Source organism: Canis aureus, chromosome 12 (genome assembly GCF_053574225.1).
Source record: "Canis aureus isolate CA01 chromosome 12, VMU_Caureus_v.1.0, whole genome shotgun sequence".
Taxonomy (NCBI): Eukaryota; Metazoa; Chordata; class Mammalia; order Carnivora; family Canidae; genus Canis; species Canis aureus.
The window spans coordinates 11,452,365-11,474,201 of NC_135622.1; the positions used below are offsets into that span (position 1 = coordinate 11,452,365).

Consider the following 21,837-nt stretch of genomic DNA (forward strand, 5'->3'; position numbering starts at 1 on the left):
AACATGAAAAAACTGCATACTTCACACACATGTAAAACAACCAACACACATATAATACACACAACAAACAGAGCACACATACATAACAGACAACACACAAACACAACACTCATAAGCACACAACAAACAGGACACATACAACACCCATGAACATAACATTTACCTGCTCACATACACTCACACTCAAACCCACACCCACACTTGTATAACATTCAGTACACACATTCACACATCCACACTTACACACATATGACTCTATCATGCACACACACATACACACTCACACCCCAACTAAAAACCTTCAATCACCATATTTACTAGAACAAATAAATCTAGGACAGACTAAATCCCAATCACATTCAAGTATAGTTCCTTAGAAGGTGACCTACTGATGAGTACGGCAGTTGGAGAGCGGGGCTCATGGCCTTTATAGTACGGGGAGTTCAAGCTTTCTGTGAAAAACAAAAGGAAGCCTGTAGGTGCTGGAGCAGGGAAGGGGTATTACAAAAAGAGATTATATTCAATCCTGGTAATATGTAAATTGAACCACTTCTATGGATATGGTCCTGGCCTAAAAATTCTGTGTTGAAAATAATACAGAAGAAAGTCTAGAATCTGAGTAATGTAATCAAGTAATCTAAACTTGAAGAAAAATTACCTGAATTAAGGCTGGCTTAGAGTCAAGGGAGATCTTTTTAAATTTTTTAAAAGATTTTATTTTTATTTATTCATGAGAGACACACAGAGAGAGGCAGAGACAAAGGCAGAGGGAGAAGCAGGCTCCCTGTGGGGAACCCAGTGTGGGACTTGATCCCAGAACCCTGGGATCATACCCTGAGCCAAAGGAAGACGCTCAACCACTGAGCCATCCATGCGTCCCCTGAGTCAAGAGAGATCTGGAGCAAAAATACCAAAAGCAATAAGAACAATCACTTGTTAAGTACTTTTTACATGCTAGGCTTTGTGCTGAGAGCTTTACATAGCTCTTTCAATCATCTCAATGTGCCTGGAAAGAACAGATTAGTCTTCTCAATCTACAGAGAATGAAACCAAGGCACCGAGAGATTAGATGATTTGCCCATGGTCACATGGTAAGTTGAGTAGTGAAGCTTGATATAATCACAGGTCAGTCAGTGCTCTATACCACTGTACCCCAGAGAAAGAAACAATACATGTGAAGCGCTTAGCTGGCATCTGGCACGTGGTAAGCATTCAGTAAATGTTAGCTAGTCCTGTTGTGCATAGAAAGCAGCCATATCAGCCCAGAAGAGTGGAGTTTGGAAGACAATTTTAGTAGAGAAGGGGAGGTACAGGGCAGCCTAAACTGAAAACATCACTGATGTTCAGTTATGATAGGCCAGCAGTGACTGAGGTGGTTCCTGGGGATAAGAACTCCTCTGAGAGAACAGAACCAGGCAGGCAGGCTTGGCCAAGCAACAAAGCCTCAATTCTTAGAAGGGTGGCCCAATGCTGAGTTCAGAGTAGCAACTGTTTTCAGACGTGCCTCCCAGCCCAGCCATATGGCTTCATGTCTGTGGCCCATGAAGTAGGTGAGGTCAGGCTATAATTAAAAACTCAGAAGCCTCTTCACTCAAGACTGTTAAGACATTGAGTCATAAGTGCCCCCATTCATGTAGCCTTGTGGGATTTTATAACTTAACGGGAGAGAGGCACACTCTCTACTTCTACATGGAACACGGAAAGAAGAGCAGTCACGGTCAGAGGACCCAGAGACATTTGGGACTTGAAAGTTGCACCGGTCAGTTGTGGGGAGGAAGGGAGGGAGGGAGACAAAGCCCAAGAAAGCCTTAGTGGTGTCCAGCAGGGGGCGCTGGTGCAGAAGAGGATGCAGGAAGAACCTTTTGTTGGGGAAAAGGTTCCCTTTTCTTAGGGAAGCCCAGAGGGACAAGGGGGAGGGGAAGTGCTTTGTAGAGATGTGAAGTCAGGAGAGGCCAGGGCCAAGAAGGCACTAACACGGTCCCAAAGATGAAAAGCCAACTGGCAGACAGTGGAGATAACAAGAGGATTTGGTCACTGTTGAGGTAACGGAGAGAAAGCAAAGAGAAGACTCAAAAATAACAAGATTGCAAGACAGCAAAGATTGTGAAGCTCCTGAAAACATTAGAGAATTAAGGAGAAGAAGCTACTGAGGAACAAACCAATAAAAATGTTATATTCTATATATGAGTTAGAGAGCCATTAAGGCGCTGAGATGTCAGGGCTGCTGATGTAGATTTGGGAGTTAGTAGTTTCCAATCATTGTCCATATTGGTATCCCCCAAAGAGCTTTTAAAATCATGGATTCCTAGGCCCCACATCTAGAAATTTGTATCTTTTTTTTATGTTGTGACCAGGCCCAGGAACATGCATTTCCAGGGAGCTCCCTGGGGAGTTTTACCTGGCCTGTACATTTGGGACCAGCAATGATCTTTGCATCCAGATCCTAATAAATCAATTCACAACATCTCTGAATCAAATGGATCCAGAGAGTCAGAAGGCTAAGGATGACGTGCTTACTGACCAAGATACAACTGAAAAAAATGAAAGAAAGGGCTTCTCTGAGATACAGGCCAAGGGCACTCAGTGGTAGTGGTGAGAATAGAATGAATAGGCCTCTGGAGAATTTTTTGCAGGGTCCCCAGGACTTAAACTTTAGAATATCACAATCCAACTTTACATTTGTGGTCTGAACATCGCAGACCCAGACACTGGCATTCAAGGACCCTCCTTCCCCTACACACACATACACACACACTTTGAAAGTTGAGAATGAAAAGAAATCACAATTCCAGTTGATACTTTATTTTATTTCATTTTTTTGAGATTTTATTTATTTACCCATGAGAGACAGAGAGAGAAAGAAGGAGGCAAAGACAGAGGAAGAAGTAGGCTCCCCATGGAGCAGGGAGCCCAACACGAGACTCAATCCCGGGACCCCAGGATCATGACCTGAGCCAAAGGCAGATACTCAACTGACTGAGCACCCCACCACCCCCCGCCCCAGGCACCCATTAAGTTGGTAGTTTAGAACATTCCACTGCCTAGATTTGAATTCAGGCTCTATCCCCTCCACATGTGATCTTGATAAGTTGCATACACTGATTGGGTCTCTGGTTCGTTATGTGTAAAATAAGTATTAATAATGGCTCTTACCTCAGCAATCCAAGAGAGGATTCATAAAGTACTGAAAGCATTTGGTGCTAGCGCCTGACACAGAGTGAACACCCTGTGTTCTTGCTACTATTACTGTTTTCCTTCATCTGGTCACTCCCCATTTCATTTAAGCACTGTTTGCTGGTTCCTAAAGTATGTAGTACGTAAAGTCAGAAACCCAGAATCCAGTGGCATTTAAAGCCACTATGAAAAATAAATAAATAAATAAATAAAAAATAAAGCCACTATGAAAAAAAATGAAAAAAAAAAAATAAAGCCACTATGAGGGCCCCAGTCTTGTGAAGAACAGCGTGGAAACCCAGACACTGGTTGTGTAGTTCCTAGTTCCTTCCCACACTCCCCACCGAATCATCCACACCACCCCCATCCCTAGAAGAGGGAGGAAAGTAAGAAAAAACCCACACTTCCCTTAAAACCAAATCAACATGACCATAAATCTCTTTTGATGGACTATAGGTCTTAACATGGCCTGTTTCCTTTAGCTCTGAAGAGGCTTCTGGAGTTTCTTTCCCTGACATACTGTAAGAAATGTCTTTTGGAATATAGTGACCTGGAATTAATAGCAATTGATGACAAAAGCCATAGGGACACCAGTGTTTGCTCAGAATGGCCTTCCTTGTATAACAGCTTATGTAATACCCAGTTCCTCCCCGTCCCCAATTAGTCACAGCCGCCCTGGGCCTCTGCACCGTTGGTTACCACCACAGGGCGTCAGCTCTTAGGCAATTCTTCAGTTTCAAGGGAACCACTGTTCATCCCTGTGCTTTCTTGGACTACAGCTCAAACTAGAAAAGAATGAGATGGCATTTGGTTTTCTACAAAGCATTGCACATTCCAGGCCTCTCAAATCATTTCACGAAAAGAGATTTGAGCTCAGCAGTTCTGCAGGCAAACACAGCAACCATTCTGCCCCAACAGCAGACTATGTGGCCACTTTAATCAAGAGAGCAGATGTCTTCCAGACTACAGGCTGGCTCTCCCTGAGCTTTGTATCTGGTGTAGGGTGAGTAGTAACTCATCCTGGCTGGCTGGGTACTCTCCCAGTTGTAGCACTAAGGACTTGAATCCTGGGACACTGCTTCCCTCTGGACAAACCAGGGTGGTTGGTCACCTTCTGGCTGGTAACAAAGCGGGCAGTTCCTAAAGTCTGAGAAACCATCAGACAAGCCCCAGTACTGAGATATAACCCCAGAGCCAGTGCTTCAGCCTAAATCACAAGTAGGGGTTAGGAGCTGATCGAGGACAGATTAATGGGTTGACCTCTGATTTTGAGTACTTGTCAGCTTTAAATGGTTTCTGTCAATTGCCTGTGTTAAAATTGGTTCAGCTAAATCCACACATCCCAGAACACTGAGCTTGCTCTGTTGACATTTGCTTCTTCCTCCAGCCCTGGCAAATACAGTGGATTGATGATGATTGTACAAGTAGATTTCACACTTTTCATTCCCACTGCTCCCTGTTTCTGCTTAGACCCCATTTGCCAGATAGGGTCTTTCCTTTCTGTCTGTCCTTCTTTGATTGGTCCAGTGAGGGTTTCAGCAATGAGTTTCTACCACTTCAACATTTATGTTAAAACTGCATGTATATGCTCATACCTTTGCCAGAAAACACACACACTCCTTATAGATGGGCAACCCACTGCTATTCTAGACTAGCATTCAAGGAAACTCTTGTCGTATTTCTCATTGTTACAGGTTGCAAAGAAATTGTCCTTGAAGATGAATGAGGTTGACTTCTATGAGCCATTTATGGATGAGCCCATTGCCATCCCTGACAAACCTTACACAGAAGAGGAGCTTGTGGAGTTTGTGAAGGAACACCAAAGGTGCCCCAGATGGCATGCAGGGGAGGGTGGTGGTGGTGGGGTATGGTGTCTGGAAGATGAAGAAGAACTTCTCAGTCCTAACATTTTTAAGCCTCTCAGGAGCAACAAGTTGGAGCTACTACCCCAGCAGAACTGAAATCAGTAGTATGGCTTTGTTGGTCATTGATCAGTTGGGCAGAGATATTGCTACCTTTTCTGAATATGGGGTTCTGTCTGCAAACAGGGTTAGACCACCTCCCCACAATCAGCAGATCCCCTCCAAGTCGAAGTAAGTTACAAGTCAAATTCTGCAATAATAACAAGAGAGATTTAGTGACAGCCTCTTATATGCCAAATACAATGCTAGGTGCTTACAGAAGCTATTTTATCTAATATTTAACATTAAAGAGTATTATTATTACCCCAGTTTTACGGATCAAGGAATTGGGCTCAAGAGTAGTTACATAACTTTGCCATGGATGAGCATTTTATACATGGAAGTTCTGGGGGAGGAATATTTGATACCACTTAGAGTAGCTGTAGCATGGACCAGCAAACTTTTCCTGTAGAGGGCCAGAGAATAAATATTTCAGGTTCTGCGGGCCAGATGGTTTCTATCGCAATACAAAACTCTGCTATTGTAGTGTGAGAGCAGCTGTGGACCATATGTAAACAAATGGGTGTGGCTGTATCGCAATAAAAGTTTATTTATAAATACAGGAGGCCCTGGCTGGATTTGGCCCACCGGCTATGGTTGGTTGACCCCTGCTTTTGAGGGAGGGACAATTTTGAAACATTGAACATGGTGGTGGGTTCACCACCTCACCACACCACCCACCCTCTCCAGCATGTGGTCACATGTGTCTGTGGAACCCGGAACAAGCACAATGATTCTATTACCCAGTTGTCCTGGACCCAACAGGGAGGCAGCATTTGGAGGAGCAAATCTCAATGAGTCTGACATAGCTTTGCCAACATTCAGAAGGAGAGAAAACCATGAGCAAAATATAGTTTTACCTGTTCATCCACACATCTCTCAAAAGCTTTGGATTGATGCCCCTGACGATAAAACAATGCATTTCTGGTCCAGGAAAACCAAGACTTCTGTTTTTGCTCCCAGGTGTCCTCATTCTGGGTCTGCTCTGGGCTCTCAAGAGTGGCCCCAGTCTATGAGGAAGGAAATGGCTTCTTGCCCTGGGAATACACTGTGACCCTGCACCCTCTGACCCATTGTTTCTAATAGACTTTATTTATTTATTTATTTATTTATTTATTTATTTATTTATTTATTTATTTATATCTTTAAGTAGGCTCTGCACTCAGCATGGAGCCCAATGCTGGGCTTGAACTCACAACCATGAGATCAAGACCTGAGCTGAAATCAAGAGTCGCATGCCTAACTGACTGAGCCACCCAGGTGCCACTGTAATTAGGCTTTATAATCCTTGGATCAAATGGGTCTGTGCAAAGGCTGGGAGCTTCAGACCCAGCTCCCCATGTGGTGCATCAGGATAGAACAGCTCCATCTCCTTAGGGGAGATTTCTAGAGTTTTTCATGTCCTTGCAAATGAACCAGCATTGCATTTTACATTTCACTGTGCTGAAGCTGCGGTGTCTGCTGTGGTAATCCCTACTCAAGGAAGCTCGTCTTTGTTTTGTTTTTTTCAGACCCACCCTACGTCGCCTACGCCCAGAAGACATGTTTGAAACATGGGTAAGAAAGTGGCAAACTCTTTCTGCCTTGTAGACACCAGTATATTGCCCAAGAGGAGTACCCCTTTGAGTCCTCGAACTTCAACCACATTTTATTTTGCCAGAGTGGATGTCTGGATGGCGGAATATTTGAAACATGGATAACATCACACTCATTTAAAGCCCAGTTCTCCATGAATCTAATTTAAGCCTCTTTGGTACTACCCATGAGGCAAAACTACTCCATCTCTGAGTTTATTTCCCACGATGACTACTGGCTTCTGTTCACTGGCCACCAGAAACCCAGGGTAACATAATGAAAGGAGTCATATAGACTTGGGTTCAAATCTGGAATCTGCTACCTGGTAGCTCTAAGTCTTACATTGTCATGTTATCTTTCTAACTTTAGTTAGTTTCTGCTTCTCAAATCAGGGCGTTTTGTAAGGATGAGAGGTTGCAAAGAGCCCAGAACCTGGTAAGTGTCTGTCTGGCTGATCAATCTTAGTGGTTTTCATAAATATCAACAACTCAAGGTGCTGGAAGGCACTGAGTCAGATTGCGCTCAGGTCTAAGTCATAGACAATGTGTCAGCAGGTCAAATAGTGTAGAGAGAGGGTCACAGACATACAACCTCCCACCCCACCTCAGCTTTTATACAAAACTCCATAACCAGTGATAACCAAAGCCTGTGGAGCATTTTTTCAAAGCAGTCCATGTATCCTTTTAACCTGGATGTTTCAACAGTTCTAAAAAGTGTTGTAGAACAAGTATTATTTAACTTCATGTTACATGGGGAAACTGGTGATCATACAGATTAAGTTAATTACTACAGGCCAGCTAACTAATAAGCATTAGATCTTGGGATTTAAATTTGCATCATTTGGAGCCAAATCTTGTGTTCCCTTCAATATAATTCCCTAGAGTAAGCCATATCCCCGTAAGGCAACATTTTGTCAAGGGCTGGGATGGGGGAGGGGGCTGGAGAATTAACATGGAAGCATATATTTATTTATGCTTTGATTCGAGTCTAAAATGACATATGAACAGAATCATGGAGTAACTTGACACTTGATGTCTTATTACTGGTAACCTATTTGTACCTTTGAAGGCAGAACAAACATTTCAAAAGACACTGAAGAGCAAGTAATCCAGTCTGGAGGAGTGGACTATTTAAGAACAACCCAGCACAATGGCAACATACTTTCCTAACATTTGAACTTTCCAAAAATTTAACCTTTAAAAGGCTTTGTTACTAGATTTAAAAATAACAAGAGTGTAACAGTGCTTTAAAAATAATATTCCTCTTAGTTTTAAAATTTTTTAAGATTTTATTTATTTAGTTGGGAGAGAGAAAAAGAGAGCACACATGCACACAAGTGAGGTGGGGGATGAGTAAGGAGCACAAGGAGAAGCAGACTCTCCATAGAGCAGGGAGCCCGACTTGGGGCTCAATCCCAGGATCCTGGGATCATGACCTGAGCCAAAGGCAGACACGTAACCAATTGAGCCATCCAGGTGCCCCTCAATAATATTCCTTTTAAAAGATATTTTTGACTTTTACTCAAAATAATTCCAGACTTACAAAAAATAATGTAAAGAATTCCATGATCTCTTTACCAGATTCCCTAAATGTTAACATTTTACCTCCTTTGCTTGATCACACAGTTCTTAACAGATAATAGGTATAAACATTCTCCCTACTGTCCACCACCCCTCCCCGCCGGACTATTTGAGAGCAAGTAGCAGACACAACTCCCCTAACCCCTACATACTTCAGATATTTTCTAAAAACAAGGAATGTCTCTCATAACCATAGTGTACTCATCAGGAAATCAGTAAAACTCGATTTCATCTATGGACCTTATTCAAATTGACCAGTGTCCCACTAATGTCCTTTATATTACACACACAAAAAATTTGTTTTCCTGGCCCAGGATCTGATCTTGGCCATGAACACCATCATGGAATCCCCATATGATTTCTCCAGAAGCTGTAATCAGACCTAACCAGTCCCAAGTCTTCAACTAAGGAAGGAAGACAGGATCATCTTCCCATCCTTACAAAGGAGAAGCCGGAATCATTTGGTCAGAGGGATCTCTGGGGAGTCACTTCCCATGTGCCTTCCCCATCCACCTTTGCCACCTAGGAAAGCATTGCTCTGAAAAGCAGCATCTCCATGGGTCCTTGGCCACAGCAAATCAAACCATAGAAGCTGGGGAGAGTGACCAGTTAATGAATTTGGAAGTCTTGATCTTCAACACCCACTTCCCCAGACATTGCAAAATATTTAAATCAGATGGGAAAACTAAGTTGAGTGAAAGCAAGTATTGACTTTTGTCTTTCTCCAGTTGTGCAGGTTCTTAAAGCAGCGACCCATAAAAAACGCATTCTTAATTATTACTAAAGAAATTGGTGATGCAATACTTGCCTTGTGTAAATCGAATAGCTATTTATTTATTTATTTAGAATACTCAAAGAATAAATAAAAAATCTTTTTTTAAAAAAACAAAAAATAACAAAAAAAGAGAGAGTATTCAAAGAATGTCAAAATGGGGCAGGGTGGTCACCCAGACTGAGTGCTGACCGGTCCTCCCCCTTTGACACCTTACCTTCCAACCAGCTTTCCAGCCTGGCAAGTGGTCAGGGTCCTGGCCAAAAGCCCACAGGGATGGGAGTCAGCAGTGCTTTAGGGAATAACCCTCTCTCTGTGGCAGTAACAAAGTAGTGCTTCCAAAAGGGGGCCAGAAACCTCCAGATAAGCCCCTGGGATGCTCCATCACACCAGGGAGTCCGTAGTTTTAAGCGCATGTTTTTTTCTTTACTTCGCTTCATTCAACAAGAGAACAAGTATCAACAGACTCTGGAAGGAAACAGAACAAAACAAGAACAGTGGTAATATATCTGGTTGGTGGGTAACTGATGTGTGGTTTCCTTTTGGTATCTCTAATATTTTCTCTTTTTTTTCAACTAGTGTGTAAGATTTTTATCACCGTATGCTTTTTTTTTTTTTTTAAGTCAGTGAGCATTTAATTACCTATTACATTGTGCTAAGCACAGGGGTTATAAAAATGAACATCGCTGTTGTGTCCTTAGGAGTTCAGGGTTGAGTAGATGAAACAGTCTCAAAACATATAATGCCACTCCAGTATAGCTCATACTATGACAGATGGACATACAAAGTGAAAGAGAATTCAGAGTAGGGTATTCAGCAAAGTAATTCCTAAGTCTTCAGCTCTTTGGGGGAATCTGGGGCTCAGTCAGCTTACCTTATCAGCATCCATTTTATTTTATTGTTTTGATTTATTTTATTTTATTTTATTTTATTTTATTTTATTTTATTTTATTTTAGAGAAAGAGCAGGAGCAGGGTGGGGTGGTGAGAAGAGCAGAGGAAGAGGGAGAAGCAGACTGCCTGCTGGGCAGGGAACCTGATGCAGGGCTCCATCCCAGGACCCCAAGATCATGACCTGAGCAGAAGGCAGACGCTTAACCGACTGAGCCACCCAGGCCTTCTCATCAGCCTCTTTTAACTTAAGAGTCATTAATCTGAGTTTGAAACATCTGCAAACCCTATAGGGGACAATAGATTCATTCTGTTGCTATTGGTGATGTCAAGGAGGAAAACTGTTTCTCCTACCCTCTTAGGTTCAGTTCTGAAGGGCCGAAAATTAAACTGACAAAATACAGATTGGCGTGGGCAAGAGACAGATTTAATGACCTATTTATTATGCAAGGGCGTTTACAAGGAAATGTGAAGGGGCTTATCCACCATCTTAACTGGAAATGGGAGAGGCAAGGGGTCACTTCTGGGAGAACAAGTGACTTGTTAGGAGGTTGTGGAGAAAGGGAACTTATGGAAAGACAAATGTCTTTTTGGGAAAGAGAAATGGGCTTTTGGCGAATAGGTGGGAGATTTGCTAGTTCTGTGATAATATCTGAGAAGAGAAATCAGAGCGGCTCTTGGGGATGGGGTTTATGACAACCAAGTTCTTCTGGGAGGCTCTGTTTTTAGGTAGATAAGGCATTCAGGGATTCATATGCTTTTGGCTCAAAACAATTTTTATGCCACAGTGGCTTATTCTGGACCCTTTCAGTGAGAGAAAAATCACGCAAGGCCAGATAGAACTGGCTTGAATCCCAGTTATGTCACGCACTAGTTCTGTAGCATTTAGATAAGTCCCTTCGATTCTTTAAGCACTAATTAGGAATAAGACTTTTGTCTGAGATTTAGAAATAACGTACTTACAAAGTACTGATACAAAGAACGGCAGGGGGCAGATGCTATGGTGGCTATTTTAATCATCAGTGTTATTCGAAGGCATAATCCTTTCCCTCAGAGTGCTTGCCATCTGGTTGAGAAGGGACGATTTCTGCTATTAGAAAGATAGTTTCCAAAGCAATGTGGTTCAAAGGTCAAACGGGTGACCCGAAGCAAAGGTTCAAGAGAAAGCCCCTGAGTGGTGTCAGTCCAGTGCCTGGTGAGCTAGGCTCTTCCTCACTCATGCACATTGGATTCTCACTGACTAACCCTGATTCGTGCACTTGCCCATGGATTCTTGCCTTGTGAGTTTATTACTGAAAATACCTGGCACCCAGCATGCACCTGCTTCCTTATAAGTGTTCAGCACAGGTTTATGAGCTGACTCTGAGCCTTGATTATAGCCCTCCATTCAGGCACCATCTTAGGCCTGTGGAGTGACAGCCATATGATGAGCAGCCTCTTAGCAAACAAATATGGATTCTTAATTCCAAAACCAATTTCCCGATGCATTCTAGAAGGGCACACAGAAGTGAAGCCTGCTGCACAGAGTTAACACTGCTCACTTCCCGCTGATGGCAGGAGACAGAGAAGAAGGGAAGTCTAATGAGAACTGATCAGGATATTCTGTTGGGTGATCATAGCAAATGTAAAACAGTGAAACCTCAGACTCCCCTTCTGGTTGCTGTCGGATCTGTGTAATAAACCTGCACACGCATGCACACGCGCACACAGGTACCTATCTGTAAAATTCAATTCCCCAGAGCGTCTCACCAAGCCCATGCTCACTCTCTTGTTTTTAATAATAATATTTCCCATTTAATCTGTCTTAGAATTTTTGGAGGTTTTGTCCATTCCAAACTCAAAGGGAAAAATTAGCATTTAGATAGGATTGCACCAGCATTAAAATCAATTGAAATGGAAACGGGGATCATAGGAGGGTTGAGATGCCTGGAGTTTTTTCCACAGGATGATTCTGATATGACATCCAGGGTGCCCAGTGACTCCCTTTTCCGGGGTTAGCAATAATCAGTATTCACTCCAGTTCATCACTGGTGCCTCATTTTTACACATCCTCCTCTCCATGTTTTTTGAGGAATCACATTTTTCCTACAGAGTCTCCGCCGAAGCTCCTGCTCTTCCTTTTGCAGGATGCATTGATGCAAAGGGGACACAGGTGCATGGTCCATTCTGTCCAGGATGTAGAAACATGGAATGCCCTTGCTTGCCCAGTGACCCTGTTACTGTCATCCCTTCACCTCTAGATCCACTCTTTGCATAGCCTCCCACATCTCAGAAATGCGTTAGAGGCCTTCCGCCAGCCTTGGCCCCAAGCAGGAGCCGCCCCCACCTCCACCCCAGGAAGGTGCCCCTTGCTGACTACACAGTTCCCCAGTAGGGGGCGTGCTCATGAAGACACCCTATGCTCCTATGCTCCTATATGATTCTTGCATGAACAGGACAGACCTACGGCCTAATTTACCTCAGTCTACCTGCTGCCAACTTGGGGACAGCTTCAGGATCTGTCAGCGGCATTCAGACTGTCCCGTAATCGCTGGTTGCTGGTGGTGAATTCTTGAAACGCAGACCAACAGTTGCATTTACTGAGCTGTGCTTCTGGGCTTGGTGCCTTCGGGCTCCTGATGAGCCAGACTCATGTTTTTCCTCTTTTGCCTTTTACTGCTGCCCTCCTGGATCCTGCAGCCCACAGGAGTGAGGCCCATTCAGTGCTCATGTCTTGTGTGTAGTGGGTGTTTGCCCGTCTCGCAAACCCATGCATTGGACAGCACACATTCCTCCCAGTTGCTCAGAGTGTTTCCTTCCTCCCCGTGTGTCCCTCTGTCCCCCTGGCCCCGGGTGTCCACTGCCCCTCCACCGCCTCCCCACTGCCCACTTCCATCCCAGCCTCTGTGTCTGTCCCTGACTTGCCCCCTTGTCTCTCCACTTAGGAGCGTAACCTCTGATTCCTTTCTCCTCCAGGAAGATGATTTGAACGGCATCCACATTGTGGCCTTTGCAGAGAGGAGTGACCCAGGTAGGAAACCCTCCCCATCTGCCCCCTTACACCTTAAGCGGGATCTGACTTCTCACCTTTGGCAGCCCTCATTCCTTGCTCTTCCCTCACTTCCGGTCTACAAGGCCACTGCAAGATATTGGGCACCCCCTGGTGGTCGTTGGTTGGCCACGAATCCTTTGTCAGTGTGCATTCAGCTAAGAGGAGAGATGTGGGTGGAGCTGAACCTCATTCTATTCTGCGTAGCTCTCCAAAGTATGAAGAAGCGCTGAATACTGGGGAGAATATAAAGACATCCTAGCTTTCCAGGGTGTGTGTGTGTGTGTGTGTGTGTGTGTGTGTGTGTGTGTGTGTGTGAGAGAGAGAGACAGAGAGAGAGAGAGAGAGAGAACTTGTGTATTATTTACCAGGATTATGATCTAGCCTATATAAATAACAATCCTACATTAAAATTACAACAAATGTATGCTTTGGTTTGTAAAATATGGTCTGTGCTTGGAAAACTTAATAGATAATATTCGTTCAAGCAGTGAGAACTGGACAAAACCAGCAGTTGATTTCTCAAGTGCAAAATGACCCTGCAAATGGATGCGTGACTTTGTTTTATTTTGGAACCTGGACGACTTTTTCCTGGCCTCACTCTTTTTAACATCGGCAGAGAGGGAAGGGCAGGAAAAATCAATATTGCTGGCAATAAAATGCTAAGTCCCTTTGGCAATGCTCTGTGAGATGAGGGGGCCCCAGGGGGATCGTGTAAGTGGGCATTCCGGAGCGCGTAAGGGGAGTCTGGGCATAATCCGCACTGCAAACAGAGAAGGCAAGGCACTTCATTTAGGATGGCTCAGCAGCAAGGCCTTGGGCCGTGAGGTGCCCAGGCGAGGGTCCTGGGACCTGACAGTGTGGAGAGCCACAAGCACCAAAGCCACCAGGGGCTGATTATGACAGGACCTCCAGAAACCTGTGATTTCATGGAGCTCGGAAGCAAGTGTTAAGGCACCATCAGGCTTAGGAACTGCCAACCCAGGCAATGTAGAACGGTGGCGCTTGCCTGGGACCTCTGTACACCCTTAGGGACAGCCAAGGGAGCTCCAAGAAGTTGAGCAAACTTCCCAAGAGGGCACAAGGAGTTAATGGGAGGTCACGAAGGAGCCATGGGTTGTCTTGGTCATCAATACATACCTGGTCCTTGCATAGCACCCTGACACAGAGTAGGTGCTCAATAAATGGCTCTTGGGAGGTGAGCAGATAGGAAGATGACTGACGAACACTGATTCTCAACACCAGTTTTTTTGTTGTCGTTACCACATTATCAGCCTCTGTGATTCTTACAGATGGAAACCTAAATGCTCTTATCACACCATTTCTAAACTTGTGAGATAATCCACACATGACAGTATTTGCCTTTTTAAAGTGTGCGATTCAGTGGTAATTTCAGTATAGTCACACGGTTTTGCACTATCTAATTCCAGATCATTTTCAACACCTTTTTCAAAAGGAAATCCCATGCCTGTTGGCAGTCACCCCTACTTCCCCTCCCCCAGCCCCTGGCAACCACTAATCAACTTTCTGTCTCAACGGATTTGATGACTGTGGACACTTCATGGAAATGGAATTATGTAATCTGTGGCCTTTTGTGCCTGGCCCCTTTCAGTCAGCATAGTACATTCGAGGCTCATCCATTATGTAGTGTGTATCTGTGATTCATTCCTTTTTAGGGCCAAACAATGTTCTGTTGTATCAAAACCAAATTTACACTCCAAATTATCTGAGGGTGTTTCCTCCTCCTTTGTTTTTGTTAAAGTCTTTGAATGCTCACTGGCATCTCAGTTTTCCCACTGTGGACTTGGAGGGTTGGCAAAACTCTTCAAGGATAGCTAGTCTTTGTCTGAAAACGAAATGCCAGCGTGGTTCTAGCAGTTTCTGGCCACCCCTCTGCCCCTGCAGGGGAAAACAGCGAAGGAAGCCAATTGCCCAGGTTTTACAAGCCATAATCAAACAGAGTCGGATCCCTGGTGTTGTGTGAACAGAGATGAAACTGCCATCAGCGGCAGCCTGCTGGCATGACTCCAGGGGGCTTCCTGCCCCCCACCCCCCACCCCCATCCAGGATTGTGGGGAAGCCTGTCTGGCTCTGTGGAACAATGGAACAAATTGGCCTCCAAGAAGTTGCAGGAACCTGTCTGACCGAGATTGTGGCTGCAATGAATCAAGCTCCTGAAACTACTTCCACCTCCTCCCTGCACAAATATCTCTGGGCCTGAAGCTGTTCTTTTCCCCAGAGGAGGCCAAGCCAGGGCTTGTTACTGGGAAGCTGGAAGAAATGCCCTGAAAGGGAGGGGTGGGGGGGGGGGGGATCAGGGCGTTTGCTTCAAGGGAGGGCCTGGCCCACTTGGGGCTGGGAAAGAAAGACTTTTCTGTGCAAGTCCCAACTCTGCGGCTAGTCGGTTGTGACCTCCAGGTCACTGAAGTGTAACCCGGGGCAGAGGGGCCTGGCCGAGGGATCAGGAGCTTCATTCCTGCCCAGACGGCAGTTCCTTGTGTACCTTTGCTCCTGCTAACAAGCTGTGCAAGGCTGATGGCCCCAGCCAGACCCCTACTGGCTTGGCCAAAGAAAGAAGGACATACATCTGGGACATCCATGCAGCTCTCCTTAGAGAGCTAAGACTTGAGGGCCAGTGGGACGTGGAGATGATCTCACTGGGTCCCATTCTGTGTAAGTGCATGATCATGACCATCCCAGCCTAGATGAGAAGAGTGAGTCTTCTGAATCACTTGCTGTGATTCGAATTCCAGCGGGCTTTCCTGACCTCTGCCTGGGTCCTGATTATGATGAAGTTGGTGATGATCACTTGTATGCTTATGTGACGGAACCTCACGTGGGCACTGCTTGTTTTCTTCTCATTTTACAAACGAGGAGGGTGAGGCCAAGACAGGGTGACCTGCTAGGGGAAAGCAGAACAGGAATGGAGCTAAGGGCTGACTGGCTTCCTTCAGGGGGCCAGGCTTTGCTGATGACCATGGGCCCCATCCAGTTATGACCCCTGGGGACCTCCAGTGATCATTCAGCCTGCCTCCTTCCTCTCTGTGCTCTTCACCACTCCCTCCACCTCTACCATGTGGAAGACCTGGAGAAGATCAGAGAAGATCAGTGGCCAGCTGGAGATCATGCAGCTAGAGGCACAGCGGACATGCGAGCTTTGATTTCCTGGCGGCTTTTCTGGGCACAGTGCAGCTGAGCTTGCTACCTGCCTGGCTGCCCTGCAGAGGCTGGCCTGAGCATGCGCTCTGCTGCTGCACAATAGGTGTGTGTGTGTGCGGTGTGCAGGGCAAGCAGAAGGCGGGAAGTGAGAAGAGAGCAGCCATCTGGACGCTTGAGAGCCAGTTAAGGAAGAGAAGTCAGCCATCCCCCTGCTGTCCACTGATGTCCCCAATTGGGGATAGGACTGACTATCCCAGGGACCGGGGTCCCCCTAGGGCTCCTCTCCAAGTCGTTCTGCCACTGCCAGACTGCAGATCTGCTCTCCAGGCCCTGGAAGGACAAGTCCTGTGCTCTGCTCCTGCCCCAGGCCCTGCGCACTGCTCCGTCTTCCTCCTCCAGAGCCTCCTGAGCTCAGGATGGCCCCGGAGCCACTGCTTGACAGGTTTGCAAATGAACACCTCTCCTCTGCCGCCCCCCGATGTGTCTGCGTCAGGCTGACATCTTCTTTATAACACCTGCTGAAAGGTTCGCAGAGTGGCATTTCTACATGAGTGCACGCTGGATGGATATCCTCCAAGGGCCCAGGGAATATTAGCACTAACAGGCTGGAAATGCAAGGACAGGCTGCCGTGCACACGCGTGGATTGGCCGTGGAATGAGTGTCTCCAAGCCCCGTTCCAATTGGATTGCAACCGCCTGGGGGTTCTTGTAAAATGTTTTTGAGATCAGTTGTCTCAAATGGGAGGGCTGACTGCTTCTTTGAGCTTCCCAGATGTAAATCTGGTTTATCAAACTTAACATTTTTTTGTTCTTGCTAAGTGTGAACCATGCATGTAATCTTCACAACAGCCCTGTGCACTAGGTATCGTCCGTATGTTCTTCCCCGATACACAGATGAGGAAACAAAGGTATGGAGACATTAAACAATGTCGCCAGGTCACATAGCTCATAAGTGGCAGAACTGGGATTCAAACCCAGGCTCTCAGCCCCTAGGCCGCGCTCTGAGATACACCCGTCTGTGCCAGACAGAGCCCTGGCTCCTAACAGGGCTGTGACTGGCCTGGAACTGGTCCCCCAGGGCTTGGTGCAGCCTCATTCCCACCAGATCCTCCCTGCCTGGGAAGGAGGAGAGCATAATCACCAGTTTCCCCTCCCACAGAGATGTGATTCCCCGAGGCCTCTTGCTTGCCGTGGGAAACCTGGCTGCACATGAGCCCTCAGCCCTGGGTCATGGGACTTCAGGTTCCAAGCCCGTGTGGCAGTCAGGGAGTCTTGGTTCTCACAGTGCCAGGTCCCTCTTCTTTATTTAGGCTGATCTCTAAGACTCTAGTGGCACTTAGAGACCTCGCCGAGTTAACCAAGCAAGCACACTGTGGCTGGGGGGAGGATGTGGTGTGATTAGAAGGAGGGGCGGGGGGCAGGGGGCATCCAACTGCCCCAGAGGACGCTGCCTCCAGGCTGTCTCCTCAAGCCCCTTGCTCCCCTCCTGTTGAAGCATTCACACTCCACTCACAAATCTTGAGCACAACCTTGAGGAAGGAAAATGGCAACAGCTTTGGTAGGAGGCCCAAGACCCCAGACGGAAAATGCTTGTGGAAATGGCTCTAGACCTGCAGACCAAAGACCTGAGTTAGAATCCTGACTCCTCCCCGCGCTCTCACGTGATGCTGGGCGAGCCACATTCTCTCCCCAGTCTCAACTCCATCCTCTTTAAAATGGAAATAAGAAAATCTTCCTGACTCTAGGAGGACTAGATAAGAAGATTAAAGGCAGAGACTAGTTTCAGTGGCTAAATAACTGCTAGGTCCAAAATCATGGAACAATATTTCCTCCTTTTTTTTTTTTTTTATTTAGCTTAAAAAAAATGATGGACTCTTCCTTCTAAAAGATACATGGCCACAATTTTAAAAGGTCTCTAAGTTTAGGTATCATTGATGAAGGAAACATTCATCTGTTTCAGATCTATCCATTCATTCATGCAATTCCAATTGTGGACTTGTCTTGGGCTTTACATTGAATTACAGAAGTGAAATATGGTTTCATGCACCTGCTTCCCCCATCAAAAAGGGAAAGTCCACGGTGGCTATTTCCCTTTTCCAAAGGCACCTGCCCAGACACCAGTTCTACAAAAAAACAGAAGCTCTCCCTAAGAGGAAATTGAACTTGTAACTTACAATTGTAGCAACTAAATACCTGGGAGACCAGTTTAGTGGCCTTCCCTCAACTTTCCCACATGCATGAGAATCCATTCCAGCAGGTCTACATTCAAGGCTGGGAATAAAAAGGTAGAGAACGTACCAGGCCTGTGAACCTTGAATCAGGAATGTCCAAGTTAGCTTAATGACCTTGAAATAAAGGAATTAAACCTTGCTTTAACCCACATATTGAGGCAAGGTTCTCATAATCACACCTGCTGGCACAGCCACCCCTGAAGCCTTCAGTCATGGAATCATTAACAGGGGCCAGAAGGAACTGCCCCATAACACCATATCTCCTTTTTTTAAAGAGAGACGCGGAGAGAGAGACAGAGACGTAGGCAGAGGGAGAAGCAGGCCCCCTGAGAAGAGCCCAATGCGGGACTCGATCCTATGACCCTGGGATCACACCCCAAGCCGAAGGCAGATGCTCAACCACTGAGCCACCCAGGTGTCCCGACATCCTATCTCCTGGCGTAACTTCCTATGAGCCTGTCTTCTCTACTGTGTGGGCCAAGACTGCACCTAACACACTGTTTGTGCTCAGATCATTGTACTTATTACCTACGCACTAATGGAGAAATGAACGGCCACATTCCCTTTATTTAAGCAGGAGTCCAGATCATTTAGGAATAATGGCTAAAGCTTACTATGTGTTAGGCGCTGTCTCAGTGATTTAGAGGTACTAACTCATGTGACCTACAACCACCTTATGAAATAGGTACTTTTATTATCATCATCCCAATTTTACAGATGAGGGACCAAGACTTAAGTAACTTGCCCTAAGTCACACTCAAAATGGCAGAACCAGGATTTGGACCCAGGTGGTTTGCCCCAAGTGTCTGTATGTTCAAGCCTCATGCTGGGCTGCCTCCCTCTACTCTATTTTTGGAAATATCCAGGGATGCAGAAGGATTATGCCTATTATAGAATTCATCACCCCAAAAATAAAAAAAAACTGTCCTTGGCTCTGGATGAGGTTTCTTTTGCTTTAGTGTCAAACTCATTTATCAATTTACTCTGTGAATGTTTTTTGAGTTTTCCTTAGTCTTCTGTAGGTGTAAAACCCTGTCATAGTTCTAAAATTGAGCACTAAGCCAAAATGTTGTCTTCTCTTGTTTTACGTAAATACTCCAACCTGTTTGATTTTCCTAGTAGATTCCGATTTTTATTCCCTCAATCTTTTCATTTTTATCTCCAAACCTGCTTTAGCATGTAAAGTAAAAAGGGTTCCTGTATGTATCATTCCTTTTTATTAATTCCAACATTCTGTGGGGTTTTCCATCACAAATCTACAGCACTCTCTTGTGTGTGCAGCTGTAGTACCAATGATGCAATACGGTGCCTAGGCGGCTTCTCCCCTCCCTTTACACAAGTCTATCTCTTGTACCTCAGATTTACTTTCTACATGAATCAGGGGCTATGTTGTTGAATTTTATCCTCCTCATGAATTTCTGATTTGTCAAGTTCACTTTTACATTCGTCAAGTTCACCTTCCAGAGTACTTCCTTCTGGCTCCCAAGAGTAGTCATAGAAAGTGTTTTTAGAGAGTTTCCCATTGTGGTGTGTGCATGATGATACATAATCCACAGGTTCCAGAGAAGGGAGATCCACAGTGTTCGGACAGCAGTGGCCAGTGGCACTCTAGAGGAGCTCGACCTTCTCAGCCACTCCTACAGGCAGCAGGAGTTACAGCCCCCAAACCCAACTCCACCCAACCGCCACAATGATAATGACCTCTAAAGCCCCTGGCCCTATGCATCCCAAGTGTCTGTCTACAACGTAGCTTGTGATATACAGGTTTCCCTCACTGTCTCAATAATCTCATCACATCCCTTTGCATTTACGAAATATCTATGTTGTTACTTGTTTTTGCTGATGAAAAGAGATCCAAAGAGGATTTTTTACTTTATGGAATGTTATTGCTTCTCTACAACATTTTGGTACATAGGAACATTCTACTTTTGGATATCGGGGGAGATCTGTAATTCAGAAATAGATAGAAAAATCTGCCCTACGACCCAGCAATTGCACTGCTGGGGATTTACCCCAAAGATACAGATGCAGTGAAACACTGGAACACCTGCACCCCGATGTTTCTAGCAGCCATGTCCACAATAGCCAAACTGTGGAAGGAGCCTCGGTGTCCATCGAAAGATGAATGGATAAAGAAGCTGTGGTCTATGTATACAATGGAATATTACTCAGCCTTTAGAAGCGACAAATACCCACTATTTGCTTTGACGTGGAGGGACCTGGAGGGTATTGTGCTGAGTGAAGTAAGTCAATCGGAGAAGGACAAACATTATATGGTTTCATTCATTCGGGGAATATAAAAAATAGTGGAAAGGAATAAAGGGGAAAGGAGAGAGGATGAGTGAAAATATCAGTGAGGGTGACAAAACATGAGAGACACCTAACTCTGGGAAATGAACAAGGGGTAATGGAAAGGGAGGTGGGGGGGGGGTTGGGGTGACTGGGTGATGGGCATTGGGGGGGGCACTTGGCGGGATGAGCACTGGGTGTTATGCTCTATGTTGGCAAATTGAACTCCAATGAAATATATATATATATATTTCTATATATGCAAATCACCCAAGCAGAGCACATCTCTGCAGGAAGGGGCTGTAGGCTCTTCTTTCCGAGCAGGAGCTCTGCTTTCCAGGTAGCAAGGCTTGAGGAAGCCCAGCCTGAATCCTACGGCTAGCAGTACAAGTTAGCGACATTGAGAGTGACCCACTCAGAGCACTCAGAGCACCCACTCAGAGCAGAGCTGCTAAGAATAGCATGCATTTCACCTGGAATGTATAGAATATGAGGAAGTGTGGAGAAGAACCTTTATGGAGAGGCCCCAAGGAGCCAAACAAAGGCTGGAGCTTCTGGGGAGAGGAGAGACTTGTTTTTGTTTTGTTTTTTTTTTTTTGTTTTTTAAGATTTTATTTATTTATTTATTCATGAAAGACTGAGAGACAGAGAGCACCAGAGACAAAGGCAGAGGGAGAAGCAGGCTCCATGCACCGGTAGCCTGATGTGGGATTCGATCCCGGGTCTCCAGGATCGCGCCCTGGGCCAAAGGCAGGCGCCAAACCGCTGCGCCACCCAGGGATCCCTGTTTTGTTTTGTTTTTTGAGAGACTTGTTAAACAGGTGCTCAAAGTGACTGGGACCTCTGACAAAGGAAGAAACTTAACAACGAAAGGGCAGTTGCCAGATGGAATTCCAAGGCAGGTGGTGGGTTGCTTGTAGAGAAGATGTACACTGCAGGCCACACATTCAGCCAGGCCAGAAATGTGACTTTCCTGTCTAGAATCAAACTTGTTTTGTTTTGTTTTGTTTTGTTTTGTTTAGAATCAAACTTGTACCTGGTGGGAACTGGATCTGGTCACGGATGGCTCCCTACCTTCACCCCAGCATCCCTAAAAGTCCATTGTCATGCGGCTTCCCAGGCCTAGACTGGTGGGGTATATATCTGGCCAGAGTCGCTGTGGTTCCTGCGGCCTCTAG

General features: G+C 45.5%; 1 protein-coding gene across 1 annotated transcript in view; it reads left to right on the forward strand.

The window, feature by feature from the left end:
- CASQ2 (calsequestrin 2) overlaps positions 1-21,837 on the forward strand; it is a 65,482-nt gene that overhangs the window by 37,489 nt on the left and 6,156 nt on the right. The window contains exons 6-8 of the mRNA XM_077842735.1: positions 4,869-4,999; positions 6,647-6,692; positions 12,908-12,962. Of these exons, the coding sequence (XP_077698861.1) occupies positions 4,869-4,999; positions 6,647-6,692; positions 12,908-12,962 (232 nt within the window). The remainder of the gene's footprint in view (positions 1-4,868; positions 5,000-6,646; positions 6,693-12,907; positions 12,963-21,837) is intronic.